General features: G+C 40.4%; 1 protein-coding gene across 1 annotated transcript in view; it reads right to left on the bottom strand.

Annotated features, from left to right (window-relative positions):
* The window catches only part of STX8 (syntaxin 8), a 239,952-nt gene that overhangs the window by 90,280 nt on the left and 133,815 nt on the right, over nt 1-15,857 (bottom strand). The window contains exon 7 of the mRNA XM_059998072.1: nt 5,500-5,601. Within this exon, the coding sequence (XP_059854055.1) occupies nt 5,500-5,601 (102 nt within the window). The remainder of the gene's footprint in view (nt 1-5,499; nt 5,602-15,857) is intronic.

Raw genomic sequence — 15,857 nt, forward strand, 5'->3', positions numbered from 1 at the left:
AAGCCACATTTTAACGTCGGCTGGCATTTACTGAGGACTCACTAGCACAGTCACGATACCGCCCAGATTGTTCTCATGCAGTCTGCAGAAGAGCCATGGGACCCTCATTTTGAGCCACGGAGAGGGCAAGCGGCTCTCCAAGTCACCCAGGTTGTTAGTGGCTGAGCCCCAGTGGTGACCCCCCCCTTCGCCTGGCTCCATGCCCGTGCGGTGCGCTGTCCTTTCTCAACCACTGAACTCTTCCACCTCCTTAAGACGACCCCATTCCAAGGAGTGGAAGGCAAATCCAATGGTTCCAGAGAGAGACCTTGTCAATGCAATGTCAGTTAGGCTGATTCCTAACCACATCAATGAGACGCTGCTAAAATCACAGTGACTCTGCTTCGACAACATTATGTAACAGTCAGTATACTGAGAAGCAGTACTGTCCCTCAACCCGAGTCATTCAGAACCCTTCGTCTGGCCTTTCACAATTGGCTGCGTCCCTCAGACTCAGACGAGGCTCTATTTTGAATTCTAATGAGGACGAGGCACAATGAATATTTAAACTGCAATTACAAAGATCCCGCTTTTATGCGGATGTCCTGAACACAAATAACAGATCTGAAAGTACGCGTAGGTGCCGATGGAAGATATCAGTCTAGTTTGCGTTTAGAAGCTGGAGACAGACAATAATACTGTTTTCTACTTGATGCTATTATTGGGGTGGGGGCAGGAGAAGAAAAGGGAGGAAAAACCACCCAAAGATCCCAGTAAAAAAATTTTTAAAGCCCAGGCTTCCGAGTGAAAGGTTCACAAAGAGGTGCTTGAATCCTTTGTTAACAACTGAACAAACAAATTCATCATCGGGCCGTTCTGTGTGGCCCCCTCGCAATTGGGTCTGTCCTTTTAACAAGAAATTTCCTCACTGGGAAAGCATCTAGGACTGATATATCAGATGGGCGAGGACGATATGGTGGCGGAAGGAAAACAAAAGACCATTTCACGGTTCACAGCCTAGTTTTGCACTCCCTTAAGTAAAATGATGATGTGCCGCTGCTATTCTCAGCTTACGCAAGTTCTCTTAGTTAAACAGCCATGGAGTTAACAGTAACCGAGTTACCCTGAGTGAGTTGCTTAATCCCCACCCCCCAGATAGTTAAAACATACCCTGCTTGCAGTATCATGTACTATGTGTACGTGTTTACACATCAGTGATCAACCTGGCCTCGCACTAGGGAAGAGCAAGTGATTAACTCTTTGCTATGTCGTGAGGCTCTTGGACCAAGCCTTTGCCCCCAGACCGTAATTTAACTTCCATGGCGTTTGGACATCCTTTCGTAAATGTTAGCATTTATGGAAAGGGAATATGGTTTGTTTTCTTCTTACATGTCCTCTGGTTGAGTTTCTCTCCTGCTGGTACCAAATATGCCCACTGAGACTTGAGTTTCAGTTACCTTTTATTTATAGAAATTCTGTTTGATCCCGTTTCAAATCTTCTAGGTTGTTCTTTATAGTTCCTATTCTCTGAAGATACTTTCAAACTTGTCATGTCCTTCTTTAAATATAATCATAATTGATTTTATAATCTGCATCTGATAATTCTAACACCGCAAGTCTACGCAGATCGGTTTCTGTGGTCTGTTGCTGATCCTTGCTCGTCTTGTGGGGTTTCCCAATATGCCACGTTATCTTTGAGTGTGTGCTGGTCATTGCCTTGAAAATTTTTTTTTTTGGTTGATTCCTAGAGACCAAGGATAAACATGCTCTCCCCCACTCCAGAGAGGTATTTCATTACTTCTGCCAGGCACCTTGAGCTACAACAGGTAAAACAGCTACCCAGGATACAAATGCACAGGAAAGCCTTTCTGTGACCACAACTTGTCAGGAACGATAGTTTTTCCTTTTTCTTCTTCTCATCTGTTCAGTGCCAAGGCTGCCTTCTCCACAATCCCCAAGGACAATTTATTTCTGGTACACTTTTATCCCAAGGGTTTGGGACCCCACTTTAATGGGAAAAGGGTCTCCTATTATACTTCCCACCTAGGGTGGGCCCAGGACCTTACCTTCCAACTCCACTTGCCTACCCCTCTCAGGCTGCAGAAGCCCCTGACTCCTGCCTGCAAGTGGGCTTTATTAGATTAAAAAAAAAGAAACTACTAGAAAGTACCTAAGAGTTTAAAGGCTGAAAGCAAAACAAAAGGTCAGGTCAGTACTGTAGTTACCCCACGAAAATTAAAACTGAATTACAATTTGATTCAGCAATTCCATTTCTGGGCATGGACACAAAAAAGCAGGGACTGGAACTGATACCATACACCCATGTTCACAACAGCCAAAAGGTGGAAACAACCCAAGAGTCCACTGACAGATAAATGGGTAAACAAAATGTGGCATAAACGTAACAGTGGACTAGTATTCAGCCTGAAAAAGGAAGGAAATTCCTGACACATGGTACAACAAAGAGGAATACTGAAGACATTACACTAAGTGAAATAAGCCAGATACAAAAGGACAAACATTGTACGGTTCCACTTATATGAGGTACCTAGAGTAGTCATGTTTGTAGAGACAGGAAGCAGAGTGGTGGCTAACAGGGGCTGCTGGGCGAGGAATGGGGAGTTAGTGTTTAATGGGTGCAGACTTGCAGTTTGGGAAGATGAAGAAGTTCTGGAGATACACGGATGGTGGTGGTAAATGCACAACAATGTGAATGTATTTAACGCCACTGAACTGCATGCTTAAAAAGACTTACAAGGGTCAAGTTTATGTTAGGTATACTTTACCAAAATAAAAATTTTTTTTTTTTAAAAGGTCAGGCTAATGTTGCTAAGGGCTGCTAGACCTAATCAGTAAATTGCACAATATACCCTGAGTTCCAAGGCTTAATACTTACTAATCAGGGGAAGACTTAGAAGTTAATTAATGGGGGTCATGAATACAAGTCTAACCTCCCTAGACCTTTGGAGCCACACGCTGAACCTCCATCAATATGCAAAACTAGCACTGCTTGTCGACAAGCACATACATAATTGCAAAGGTCCCTTGAACAAATACAAATGCAAAACATTTTTCTTTAAAGTTATCAGGCACCACAAATGATATAAGGATAGTTATGTGGTGTTGCTATACTATCGATAGAACTGCTAAATAAATATTAGGGGGGAAATTGAAGAGATAGGAGAAAGAATTCTCTAAAGTATTTCCATTGAAAAAAATTGGAGAAATTTCTTCTTTCAGCATCTGTTGTACTGTTGTACCTCCCCCTTCTGAATCACTACATATAATTCTAACACAGATAATATAGATACTTATAAGTAAATATAAAGGGGGCATGAGATCAATTCACACTTAACACATTTTAAGATACCAACACATGTTTAAAAAACATGCATTTTAGTAATTCTGGGCATCTCTAAATTTCTCCTGTTTTCAAAAAAAAATTAAACAGCTCAGCTCAGAAGATTTTATGGACATTTATGGCTATGAAGAGCAACACCAAGTAAAACTACAAAATAAAAACTTGGCAACAGTAGAAGCCATATTCTTCATTATGACGTCATGAATGGCATGTGGTGAGGGCCTCTATGTTGCAAATACAAAATCTTACTTGCTTAGTGCATGATTGCTTAGTGCATGAAAAAGACCTCAGGAATGTTGTCTCTTAACTGGAAGATTCTTCCTACTTTCAACATATAAAGATAATGGCTAATACTTGCTCACTGCTTATTATTTGCTAATAACTGCTGTAAGGGCTGTATATCCCTACCTATCTATCTACTTACCTACCTACCTCTATATCATCTATATCTTTACCTACATTAACTCATTTATTCCTTACAACAACCCTCTAAGATATGTACCATTATTATTCCCATTTCAGAGATGGGAAAATCGAGGCAAAGGGGAGCGGGTTTTCACAAGGTCACATAGCCAGTGAATGGCAGAGCTGGGATTTGAGCCCAGGGCTCTGGGGCCCAGGCTCTTAACTATCCTGCTCTACTGCCTGTCTGCATAAAATATGGAAATTCAGGGACGATGGCGAGTGTCGGACACTTTACATGTTTTACACAATTTCATTTTTATAACCAGGTCATCTATTTTTTTTTTTAACAGCCAAGGAAACTAAAGTTCAGAAAGAGTAAGTTTATATAAGAATCGAAGATAATAACAGATGGAGGTGGGAGTGAACCCATCTATCTCTGTCGCCAAAGTTTCAGGATCTGGTGCAAAGAACAACATCCCTACGGTTAGAAGTTATGAGAAGGCCGATAAAGCAAAATCAAGGAGGCTTTGCTTTGCGCAGGAAGTAGAAAGAAGCACATGCCTACAGGCGCAGAAGCACAGAGTGGCTTGCTATCTGGTGGATGAGAACTGCCAGGTTACAGGGAGGAGACAGGTGATAAAAGGGCAGCAGGTGGGCACCTCCAAGTTCCACTTCCTCTGAGATTCCAGAGTCCATATTTGCCCGGTCCTCCATCGCCCTGTTGCTCTAGATTTCTGTTTAACCACACACACAGGCAAGGAAGGTAACACTTCTCAAGCTGTGCATCCCAGATGAACCTCACACAGAGATCCTTGTTCTAAAACTGGATAGGTGGGAGGGATCCAGTTTATTTTTCATGCTGAAAGGGCTAAAAGTCAGGCAAAGCATGTGCTCAGATCGTTAGTTTTTTTTTAGTGCTACTGCACTTCTATTTATAACAAAGTTATTAGCCTTATAAACGTGGTGCATCTTTGTGAAATGAAGGATCAAATAACCATGACTGTGATTACTGCTAGTGTCACCACCATTCAATGTCACTTACCTGTGGGCAAGGCACTGTGCACAAGCAATAGATCATTGAAACCCCACAAAAACGTGCATCAGAACTTCTGCCGAAGAGCAAGGACCCACATCGGGATTGCCTGGTGCACTTGTTAAATGACGAACACTCTTGAACCCCAATCTAGCCCTACTCAATCAGAATCTCGACGGGAGGGCCAAGGAATCAGCACTTTAAGAGTCATTCCCAGTGATTCTTATTTTGGCCCGTGTTTCCTCATTTTACGTACAAGGTATTAAGAAATGATAACTTCACTAAATAACAGGATATACACTCATTTGGACTTTAGAATCTGTGCTCTTACCTGCTCTACGGCTCAAGCTTCAACAATGAAGCCTGTGACTAAAACAGGCACAAAACAAGCAAGATCGCCTTTAAAACCCATGAGATCTGCCACCACCAGTCTGCAGGATGTCATAGAACTTCCCAAACTATTATTCTCGGTAAGCATACAGGAAGGTTTCTTACTTTAAATTAAAAAAAAATTAACAACGCATTATACTTCCCCTGCCCTCATAACAATTCATTTCATTTTAACAAGATTTAGGGATCTTCTAGCAATTTCAATGCTTCATCACATGAAACTGCCTGTACTAGAAGAGCAACCAAATCCCTGCGGTGAAATGAGACCAACGTGGGAAGCTTATCCGCAAATGATTAAAGAGGCAGAGCTATAACTACAGCAATCTCTTACCACAAGACGTGGACTTCCTGTCCACCAGATTCACACGCCTGGTTTCGGTGCGAAGTTTCTCATCGGTATTCTCCACCAGGTTGGCAAGGTCATCAATTATCTCTATAAAGGAAAACAAAGATGCATGGTTAATACTCCAAAAATACCTTGGCTCACATCAGAGTCTCATAGCTGTGGTGGTCCTTCCTAGTAATAATTCTCTCAACTGCAGTGAGTGAGAAGGTTTTAAAGAACTCATGTATATTCTCTGAAAACTGCAATTCTGATTCATTAAAGGTTGGGGGTGGGGTCGGGAGGGAAGGAGTAGTAAAGAAAAAAACTACTTTGAGTTCAACACAATTCCAGGAGACAGAGGAGAAATGTCAAAAGTTCAGGGGAAAGAAAGCATGACCCAACAAATTTATGCCCAGCCAAGTTGTCACTGGAGTATAAAGACGGCAGACAGACGGTATAGAGGACTTCAAGGACCACTGGGATCCTTCTTAAGAAAACTACTTGATGATGAAATCTAGGCAACCAAGAGGTGAATAAAAATACAGAACTCTGGGCTGGAGAAGCCAGAGGCCATGACATTAGAGATGACAGCGAGAACTGAATCCATGTAAATACTGAGCTGAGAACAAATATGGATTAGGTTACAGAAAAGTAGACAAACATAATAAACAGTGACAATGGAATTACAGGTGAAAATCAGGAAGCAGTTGGGGGGCGGTGGCAAGAAAGGTAAGGCAGCAGCTAAGATGTTAATTTCTTCATCACTCTCAGCAGAGTCACATCAAGCTGTTGGAAAGTAAAACATATAGAGACTTACAGCTTGTAAAAATCACTAAAGCTTCAATGTTTTATGTTATTATTTTGTTAACCTTAAATGGATCTTTTAGTAATTACTACCTCTTGGAGAGAACTCTTCATGTGAAGTTTTTGTTTGTTTGTTTGTTTTTCCGGTACCCGGGCCTCTCACTGTTGTGGCCTCTCCCGTTGCGGAGCACAGGCTCCGGACGCACAGGCTCAGCGGCCATGGCTCACGGGCCCAGCCGCTCCGCGGCATGTGGGATCCTCCCAGACCGGGGCACAAACCCGTGTCCCCTGCATCGGCAGGCGGCCTCTCAACCACTGCGCCACCAGGGAAGCCCCTGAAGTTTATCTTTTAAAAGTGAAATTAAGCACTTAATATTAAAATAGCATATATAATATGACCCTAATTATGTAAAATTATTTCTATCCCTCCTTTTATACATATGAACCTGTAAGGATATATCCAGACAGTGTTAACCTAATGTTAATAATGACTATTTCTAGGTGGTGTGATCCTGGGTGATCTTCCTTGTATTATCTGTTTTATTTGAATTTCTTATAATGAGCTCTATATACTATTTTTTTTCAATTTTGGTTCTTTTTCCTCCCTCCTTCCCTCTCTCCCTTTTTAGTGATTGCTTTAGAGATATGTTGTCCAATACGTTACCATTTTTCTTAAAGAATGAAATAAAACCCACAAGGAAGTCAAAGAAAGCTTTCAGAAAGTTGTTTGAGCTCAGTTTTGACGGCCATGTATGTGGGTGAAGAAGCAGGAATAGTGCGACTCATGTAAAAAGAGTAGCATGTGAAAGGCACAGAAGAGCTGGGAGGTCTTTCTTCCAGCTCCTACAGCACTTCCTACAATCTTTTTACTTAGAGACCCTTTTTGTTTGTACTGAATTATCTGTTTGCATGTCTTTTACAGAAAGAGTATGACAGACACTAACTTTTATTCATCTCTGTCTCTCCTATCCGTAGGAGAGTGCCTAATATACAGCAAGATAAACACTAAAAGATAAAGGCCGTGAATGAATGGAGTGTAATTGAATAATTTCAAAGCATCGAATAATTTGCTGCTTCTTAGAAAAGTGGAACTAAGTCAAATTTGCCCAATATTATCTGTACAACACCTGCCTAGAAAATATTTCACTATTATTTAACGATCCATTCATAACTATTTCCTTGTATTCAATGACATACTCTCCCAGTTTCCCTTTCACTTATCTGTAAGCTCTGTCTAGTCTCCTCTTCCTCTTAAATGTTGGTGATCCCCAGAATTCTGTATATTTCTATTCTATTTTAGTTTTAAGCTTAAAATTTTAATATTTAAATTATTTAAATTTAAATATTTTTATATTAAAATTTTAATTTAAATATTTTTAAATTAAAAAAAAATTTTCTGCTCTACATAGCTCTCCAAAACTCCTTGACTCATATAGCCAACTGCTTACTACTTATCTCTACCTTGAAATTCCTACAAATATCTGACTCTCAAGGTCTCTAAAACTAAACTCTTCATCTTCCCTCAAACTGGACTCCCCTATCTTCACTGCCTCAGTTAACGGCACCACCATTCATTTTTGCTTGCCCAAGATGGAAATCTTTTTTTTTTTCCCGCTGTGTTGGGTCTTCACTGCTATGCACAGGCTTTCTCTAGTTGCAGCAAGCGGGGGCTAACTCTTCGTTGCAGTGCATGGGCTTCTCATTGTGATGGCTTCTCTTGTTGCAGATCACGGGCTCTAGGTGCACGGGTCTCAGTAGTTGCAGCAAACGGGCTCAGTAGTGGTAGCGCGCAGGCTCTGGGGCACGTAGGCTTCAGCAGTTGTGGCGCACAGGCTTAGTTGCTCTGCAGCATGTGGGATCTTCCCGGATGCATTGGCAGGCGGATTCTTAACCACTGTGCACCGCAATCAGTAGCCCCCGCTCGCCGCAACTAGAAAAAGCCTGTGCATAGCAACAAAGACCCAACGCAGCCAAATATAAATAAATAAATTTATATTTAAAAAAATTGACAATACTAATTGTTGGGGATGATTTGGCACAAAGTTAACTGAAGAAATATTTGTCTGTTCTACTCCAGCTAAGCATATATCTACTCTATGACCCAGAAATTTCACCCTTAGGAATTTACCAAACAGGAATAGAAACATGTTTCTCAAAAAGACCTGTACAGGCCTTCCCTGGTGGCACAGTGGTTGAGAGTCTGCCTGCCGATGCAGGGGACACGGGTTTGTGCCCCGGTCCGGGAAGATCCCACATGCCACGGAGCGGCTGGGCCCATGAGCCATGGCCGCTGAGCCTGCGCGTCCAGAGCCTGTGCTCCGCAATGGGAGAGGCCACAACAGTGAGAGGCCCACGTACCGCAAAAAGAAAAAAAAAAAAAAAGACCTGTACAAAAATATACCCAACAGCGATACTCATGAGAACCCAAAACTAGGAACCACCTAATATCCATCAATAGGGGAATGGATAAGCAAACTGTGGTATCTGTACTGTTCAGTAAAAAAAACAAAGAGCTTCTTATAACTGTAACAGCTGTTACTTTGTTGGCTAAATAAAAAATAAATCTCAAAAGCATTTTGTTGGCGAAAATAAGAAAGTAATATATACTTAATAATTCCATTTATATAAAGTACGAGGACAAACCTAATCTACTAGATAGAAATCAGAAAGCAGTTGCCTCTGGGGTGGGGATGGAGGGGACTGACTGGAAAGGGAGAAGAGGGAATTTTCTGGGATGATGGAAATGTTCTAAATATTCTCACAAACGTATGCAGTTGTCAAAATGCATGAACTGAACACTACGGTCTGTACACTCTGTTGTATGTAAATTATACCTCAATTAAAAATGTAAAGCAGAAACAACAAGGACCTGCTGTATGGCACAGGGAACTATACTGAATACCTTGTAATAACCTACAATGGAAAAGAATCTGAAAAAAAAAATATAAAACTGAATCACTTTGCTATACACTTGAAACTAACACAACATTGTAAATCAACTATACTTCAATTAAAAGTTGTTTGAAAAAAATACATATATATATAAATTAGAAAAAAAAATTGAAGTTTACAATATCATGATACTTGTAGGATTTTCCAGAAAGGAAGAAAAAAGGGAGGGAGGGAGGAAGGCGGGCAGGCAGGGAGACCTGCTGCGAAGACAAAGCAAATGACTTAGAATAACAAAATTTTCCAGCTGCAAGAAGTCAGGGGATCATCTTGTAGCTCCTCCCCCTTAACAATTCCCCTCCCACCCAGCTCCCCACCCAACCCCGTGCCAGTAACACGGAAGCTCGTGAGAAAATCAATTTCATGGCTGAGCTGGAGGATGCCTGTAATTATAAGTTTCTATATTTCGAGCTGAAAATCTGCCTGCTTTTAACTTTCACCTTCTATTTCTAGAACAACACAATTCCAGTGTTCTTCCTTCCAGAAGACAATTCTCCTCGTATAACTCCTTAGTCTTGTCTTCTCAGCTACAGACACTTAGCTCTGAACATTAACAGATTGTTCAGAGGAAGCGATTTCTAGATCTCGTGACATCTTGATGCACTGGACACTGTATTCATCCTAAAATGTGACGCGAGGACTTGGATCCATCGTTTCAGGTTCTGTCCAGTCAGCACAGAACACACTGAGTTTAGACAGAGTAGCACATATAAAAGTCAGTATTTTTAAGTTCCATTCCTCATGTCCTATCAGGATATTCCATAGTAACAGCTATGCTTCCTAGAGTTGCTTGGTCCATTGTTCTCATGCAAATGATTGCAGTTGAGATTGCATGGTATGTTTTAATGTCTCAACATGTAATATAAAATTTAGACTTAATAAGCTTCTAGCACTGTAAGAAAGTCAAGTGCAAAATACTCCTTGTCAGATACTAAATACAATATGTCAGCTGTTATATGTTAACTGGGTTTCTGGATAGAGTTCTCATTAAATTTGTAAATATTCATAACAGAGGTAAATACAAAATTGGTAGAAGATTAGCTAAGCAAAAATCAGTAGTCAACACTGAAGGGGTTAATGTTTTCATCTCAGACCAAACACAGAGTTTTTCATATTGGTTGGTAAACCTCATCTGATTACTAGTTTGTTTGCTTTAAAAAACAAACAAACAAAAAACCCTCTATTTTTAGGTGATAAAAATCATTTAATAGCAGTTTATAAATGAGAGGGGGAAAAGTATAAGATTATCCACACACCCCAGTAACCACTCCTATGGATTCCCTTCTAAGATTTGACATAAACATGTTTTTTTTGTTTGTTTGTTTGTTTGTTTTAGCGGTACACAGGTCTCTCACTGTTGTGGCCTCTCCCGTTGCAGAGCACAGGCTCCGGATGCGCAGGCTCAGCGGCCATGGCTCACCGGCCCAGCCGCTCCGCAGCACGTGGGATCTTCCCGGACCGGGGCACGAACCCGTGTCCCCTGCATCGGCAGGCGGACTCTCAACCACTGCGCCACCAGGGAAGCCCTGTATTTTTATATAATTGCAATATATGAGCCTTTTGCCCCCTGTTAACATATCATTTGTACGCTTTCATGTTGTTACACAGTCTTCACAGTTATAATTTCTAATGGTTACAAAATATTCATTCCATTAAAATAAACATTCATTAGAAATAGCCCATTATGGGATATGTAGAATGCTTCTATATTTCCACATAATGAGGCAATGAATTCTTTCCTCCATTATCATCTTCCTTCTTTTCTACCGTTTTCTTAATTAAGCGTGATTCTGACTGCCACATGGACTTTGAAACATACCGCCAAGTCAGAAAGGTTTGCACTGCCACTGCTGTTGGTTGGTTTGATCAAATTCACTCGTCAATATGACCTCAGAAAGCGATTTCCAAGGGCAGGGAGCCTGGGAGAATTCCCACCTTGCAGCCTAGTAGCTTCTAAGGGGGGAATTTCCCCAACCACAGTCAGTTACGAGCAAGTTAAACACAGGTTTCAGAATACAGGTTAAGAAAGAACCAGCTGACTCTTTCAGATCCCTCCAAGTACAGTCTCCAAAGAGCAACTGGTATTTTACTTCCCAGTAAGTATTTGCACTTGGTTTCGAGAGGAACTTACGTTTCTATCACATGTGGACAATAGAAAGTATTTTCTCATCAAAAAGCGGTGAGAAATATTATACAGTGCCAACACAGCTGGATCCAAATATATTTAATTTTCTTCTAGGCTCAGTTACAGTCTCAGTAAAATCTGTATAAGGGCAGAGAGTGTGCTGCGTATTTTCAGATAAATTTGGTGCCTTCTGCACTCACAATGGATCCTGGCACTTGCAAAGTCATTATGTTGTTATGCCTTTCACTTAATTGCTAATGACATTTGAAGACAAGCATTAAAAAAACCAAACGGTGAATAAAGAGCTTTTCTTGAGGGCATTACTGTAACTCCCTTTATTCCCTACAATGGAAACTAAACATGGGGTGGGTGATAACCTCTAATAATACACTTTTCTGTACACTAGGAAACCAGGAACAGAAGGACAGACCAATCTGTGACTCAGCAAAGGAAAAGTAACACGTTGGCCAAGGCACCTATGGCAGGGCAGCTGGCAGGGAGTCCCCGCACACCCAAGCAGAGCCTCTGGGAGCACTCAAGCTTCGGAGGCCTAGGAGAAAGCCCCTTGGCCGTACCTGCTCCCATTTTAAGCAGGAACAGGTGGGCCAGGCTGGGCAGAAAGCACAGGCTCCTTTCCTTCTTCCTCCCCACCAGCAATCCCACGGCCTTTCAGTCTTCCTTCCTCCAGGCTGAAACGTGTGTAACAGAGGCCTATGCTGAGTTAGAACCCTTCCCAACTTCTAACAGACAGACACTGACATGTGTGTGTGAAGATGAGCAAAGAGCCAACAGGTGTAAATAAAGAGGGAGCATCTGCTCCCCCTCCCTCACCCCTTTTGCCCTAGAAAACACAATTCCTTCCAGAATAGGACAAAACCTGAGAAACTGGTTTCTGTTTTTAAAACAAGATTCAAGAGGACACTAAATCAATACAACAGAACAGAGAGCCACGATGAGGGACTGACCTAAGTTACTAGAAACAGTGCTCCAGGTAGAAACACACTTGTCAAATTAAAAACCGCAGTGAAGGCAGTTAAACAGATTGTAATCTAAATAAAAGATTCAGTTAGAAAACAAACTGGAATAGTCTCCCAGAAGTCACAGAAGGAGGTTACAGAGGACAAAATATGGAAGGAAAAGAATAAGAGACAGGGATAAACACCCAGGAAAACAGAAGGAGAAACAGTGGCCAAGTAAATAATACATTTTCCTCTTAAACCAGAACCCGAGTCTCATAATAATCAAGATCAAATCCAAAATTACTCAGTATATGAAGCACCAGAAAACCTCAAGATGCATCAGAAAAGACAATCGGCAGATGCCAGGGCTGAAATGACACAGCTGTTGGAATTATCTCACAAGGACTTTAAAGCAGCTATAATATAAATGCCCCAACAAGTAAAAGTGAACACTCTTGAAACAAAAGTTTCAGAAAAAAATTTTTTTTTAAAAAGCAGAAAATACAGAGAAGAACCAAATGTGAATTGCAAAACTGAAAACTACAAGAATCAAAATCAGAAAAACTCACTGGATGGGCTCAATACCGGAATGGAGATGACAGAGGAAAGAGGCAGTGAACTGGAAGACAAGTCAACAGAAACAATCAAATCTGAACCATGAGGAGAAAAGGCAGGGGGATGACCATAGCCTAAGGGACCTACGGGACAATGGCCAAAGGTCAAGCATTCATGTCATCAGAGGCCCAGAAGGAGAGGAAAAGAGTGTGGGGCACAAAAATATTTGAAGAAATACGGCTGAAATTCTTAAGTTTGACAAAAAACATAAACCTATACATTCAAGAAGCTCGGAAAACCCCCAAAAAGATAAACACAGAGAAGTCCATGTCTGGACACATCAAACCCAAACCGCTGAACACTAAAAACAAAGGAAAAAATCTTGAAAACCACCCCCCAAAACGACATATTACTTCTAGGAAAACAAAGATTTGAAAGACTGTGGATTTCTCACCAGAAATCATGGAGGCCAGAAGAATATATAACAACATTTTTAAAATGCTGAAAGAAAACTGTCAACACAGAAGTTTATATCCAGCAAAAATATCCTTTGGGAATCAAGGTGAAAGAAAGGTATTCTCAGATGAAGTGCTAAGAGAATTTACAGACCCCACACAAAAAAACTGAAGGCACTTTTTCAGACAAAGGCAATCACACCAGCAGAAAATCTGGTACATCAGAAATGAAGAGCAACAGAATGAAAAACATTTGGGTAAATATAATAGATCCTTCTCCAATTAAGTTCTTTAATTATCTGACAGTTGAAAGCAAAACTTACAACATCTGGTTTTCAATGAACGTAAGTATCATACACCATACTGACGGGAGGGAAGGGTAAAGGGACCTTTATGGTGGTATGGTTACTATACCCCACTAGACATGATAAAATATTGATTCTAAGCAGACTGTAGAATGTTAAGTATATATATTGTCATCCCTAGTAACCACAAATACAATGTACAAATATATACAGCAAAAAGCGCAATAGAAAAATTAAAATGGAATACTACAGAAGTTCATATGTGTGATTCCATTTATATGATAGTCTCCAAAAGACAAAACTATACTGATGGAGAACAAGCCAGTTGGTGATCACCAAGGGTTAGGGATGGGGGAGGGAACGACGGCAAATGAACAGCACAAGGGGTGATGGAACTGTTCTGTGTCCTGTCTGTGGTAGTGGTTACACACATCTATACATGTGTTAAAATTCACAGCACTACACAAACACACACACAGTCGATTTTTCTGTATGTTAATTCAAAAATTCAAATGAAAAAAGATATAATGAACAAAGAGAGGTATGGGTAAAGGAAGAACATCAGAGAACGCTAGTGTTTAAAGAACAAGAGGAACAAAAACTAGAAACGAAGGAGGAGGGTGAAAAAGCAGAAGAGAATGCTGTCCTAGAGGGCAGCGCTGCAGAAAAGAGGGTGGCATATACTATGTCTATGGACTGGTAATTGGGCCACTGCCGTGGACTGTGCTGAGAGCTGCTTTGGGTGGGGGAAGAAGGGGGCAATTTGCCTGAGCTGCAGGACTGAATGCAGCCAAAGTGTGGGGAAAGGAAGATGGTAAGAGGACCCTAGTGTGTTACTGAAAACTCCTACAATGTAAAACCAGAACACTAACTACTAATATTTACTGAAAACTTGCCAGGTGCTAAATCACTGTTTTTTAATCTTGAGTTGTATCTAGTTCATTATAAAGTGAAAAACAATTCTTCTATACCCCACAGTATTAATATGTTATTCTATTTAAATTACTTAATTAAATATAAACATCAATGGTGGTATATATTATTTATGTTTATATTTCTTTATTCCATAGTTCTAAAAATATATATTCATATTAAAAATAAAAACTAAAATTCTGTTTAATAACAATAATTTCATGCTGATAGAGACAGCCTGTTTTCTGAGTAGTAAATTGTTGCTTGAAACATGAATATGATACAGACTGAAGTATGGGTCCTTTAGGGTGGTCCTGCTATTCTTTCTTCCAATTGTGGAGACATCGTTTAGACATTGCACAGTGACAGCCTTTGGCCTTCTCTTGAAAGCAAATATATCATTACATACTAAGTATACCTTCTTCTCTCATCAGCCAAGGATTGCTAAGACAATTACAAATACAAACGTGGGCTAGAATTGCACGGCATCACACAATACAGTGGTCATCCCGACAATATTTAAAAGTCAAAAGGATCTTCTGGATTATCAACAGTAGAGAGAGACAAAATTTTAAGTCATTAAAAAAAAAAAGAGTCCCACAGAGTTCAGAGAAGGCCCCATCGTTCCTAATTTGAATATAGAATGCTAAAAGCATAACATTTCTTACCTTAAGTTACTCATTGAACAGCTCTACAATAGGCATAAAAATATTGCCTCACCAGTTTTCCTAGCCCTTCAAGAAAAACATCTACTTAAAAAAAATGTTAAGGAGGAGACCTTCAAGATGGCAGAGGAATAAGACGTGGAGATTACCTTCCTCCCCACAAGTACATCAGAAATACATCTGCATGTGGAACAACTCCTATAGAACACCTACTGAACAGTGGCAGAAGACCTCAGACTTCCCAAAAGGCAAGAAACTCCCCATGTACCTGGGTAGGGGAAAAGAAAAAAGTATCAAGTATCTTTTCTGACTACAATGCTATGAGACTAGATATCAATTACAGGAAAAAATCTGTAAAGAATACAAACAAATGGAAGCTAAACAATACACTACTAAATAACCAAGAGATCACTGAAGAAATCAAAGAGGAAATAAAAAGATACCTAGAAACAAATGACAATGAAAACATGACAACCCAAAACCTATGGGATGCAGCAAAAGCAGTTCTAACAGGGAAGTTTATAGCAATACAATCCTACCTTAAGAAACAGGAAACATCTCGAATAAACAACCTAACCTTGCACCTAAAGCAATTAGAGAAAGAAGAACAAAAAGAATCCAAAGTTAGCGAAGGA

Source organism: Delphinus delphis, chromosome 19 (assembly GCF_949987515.2).
Source record: "Delphinus delphis chromosome 19, mDelDel1.2, whole genome shotgun sequence".
Taxonomy (NCBI): domain Eukaryota; kingdom Metazoa; phylum Chordata; class Mammalia; order Artiodactyla; family Delphinidae; genus Delphinus; species Delphinus delphis.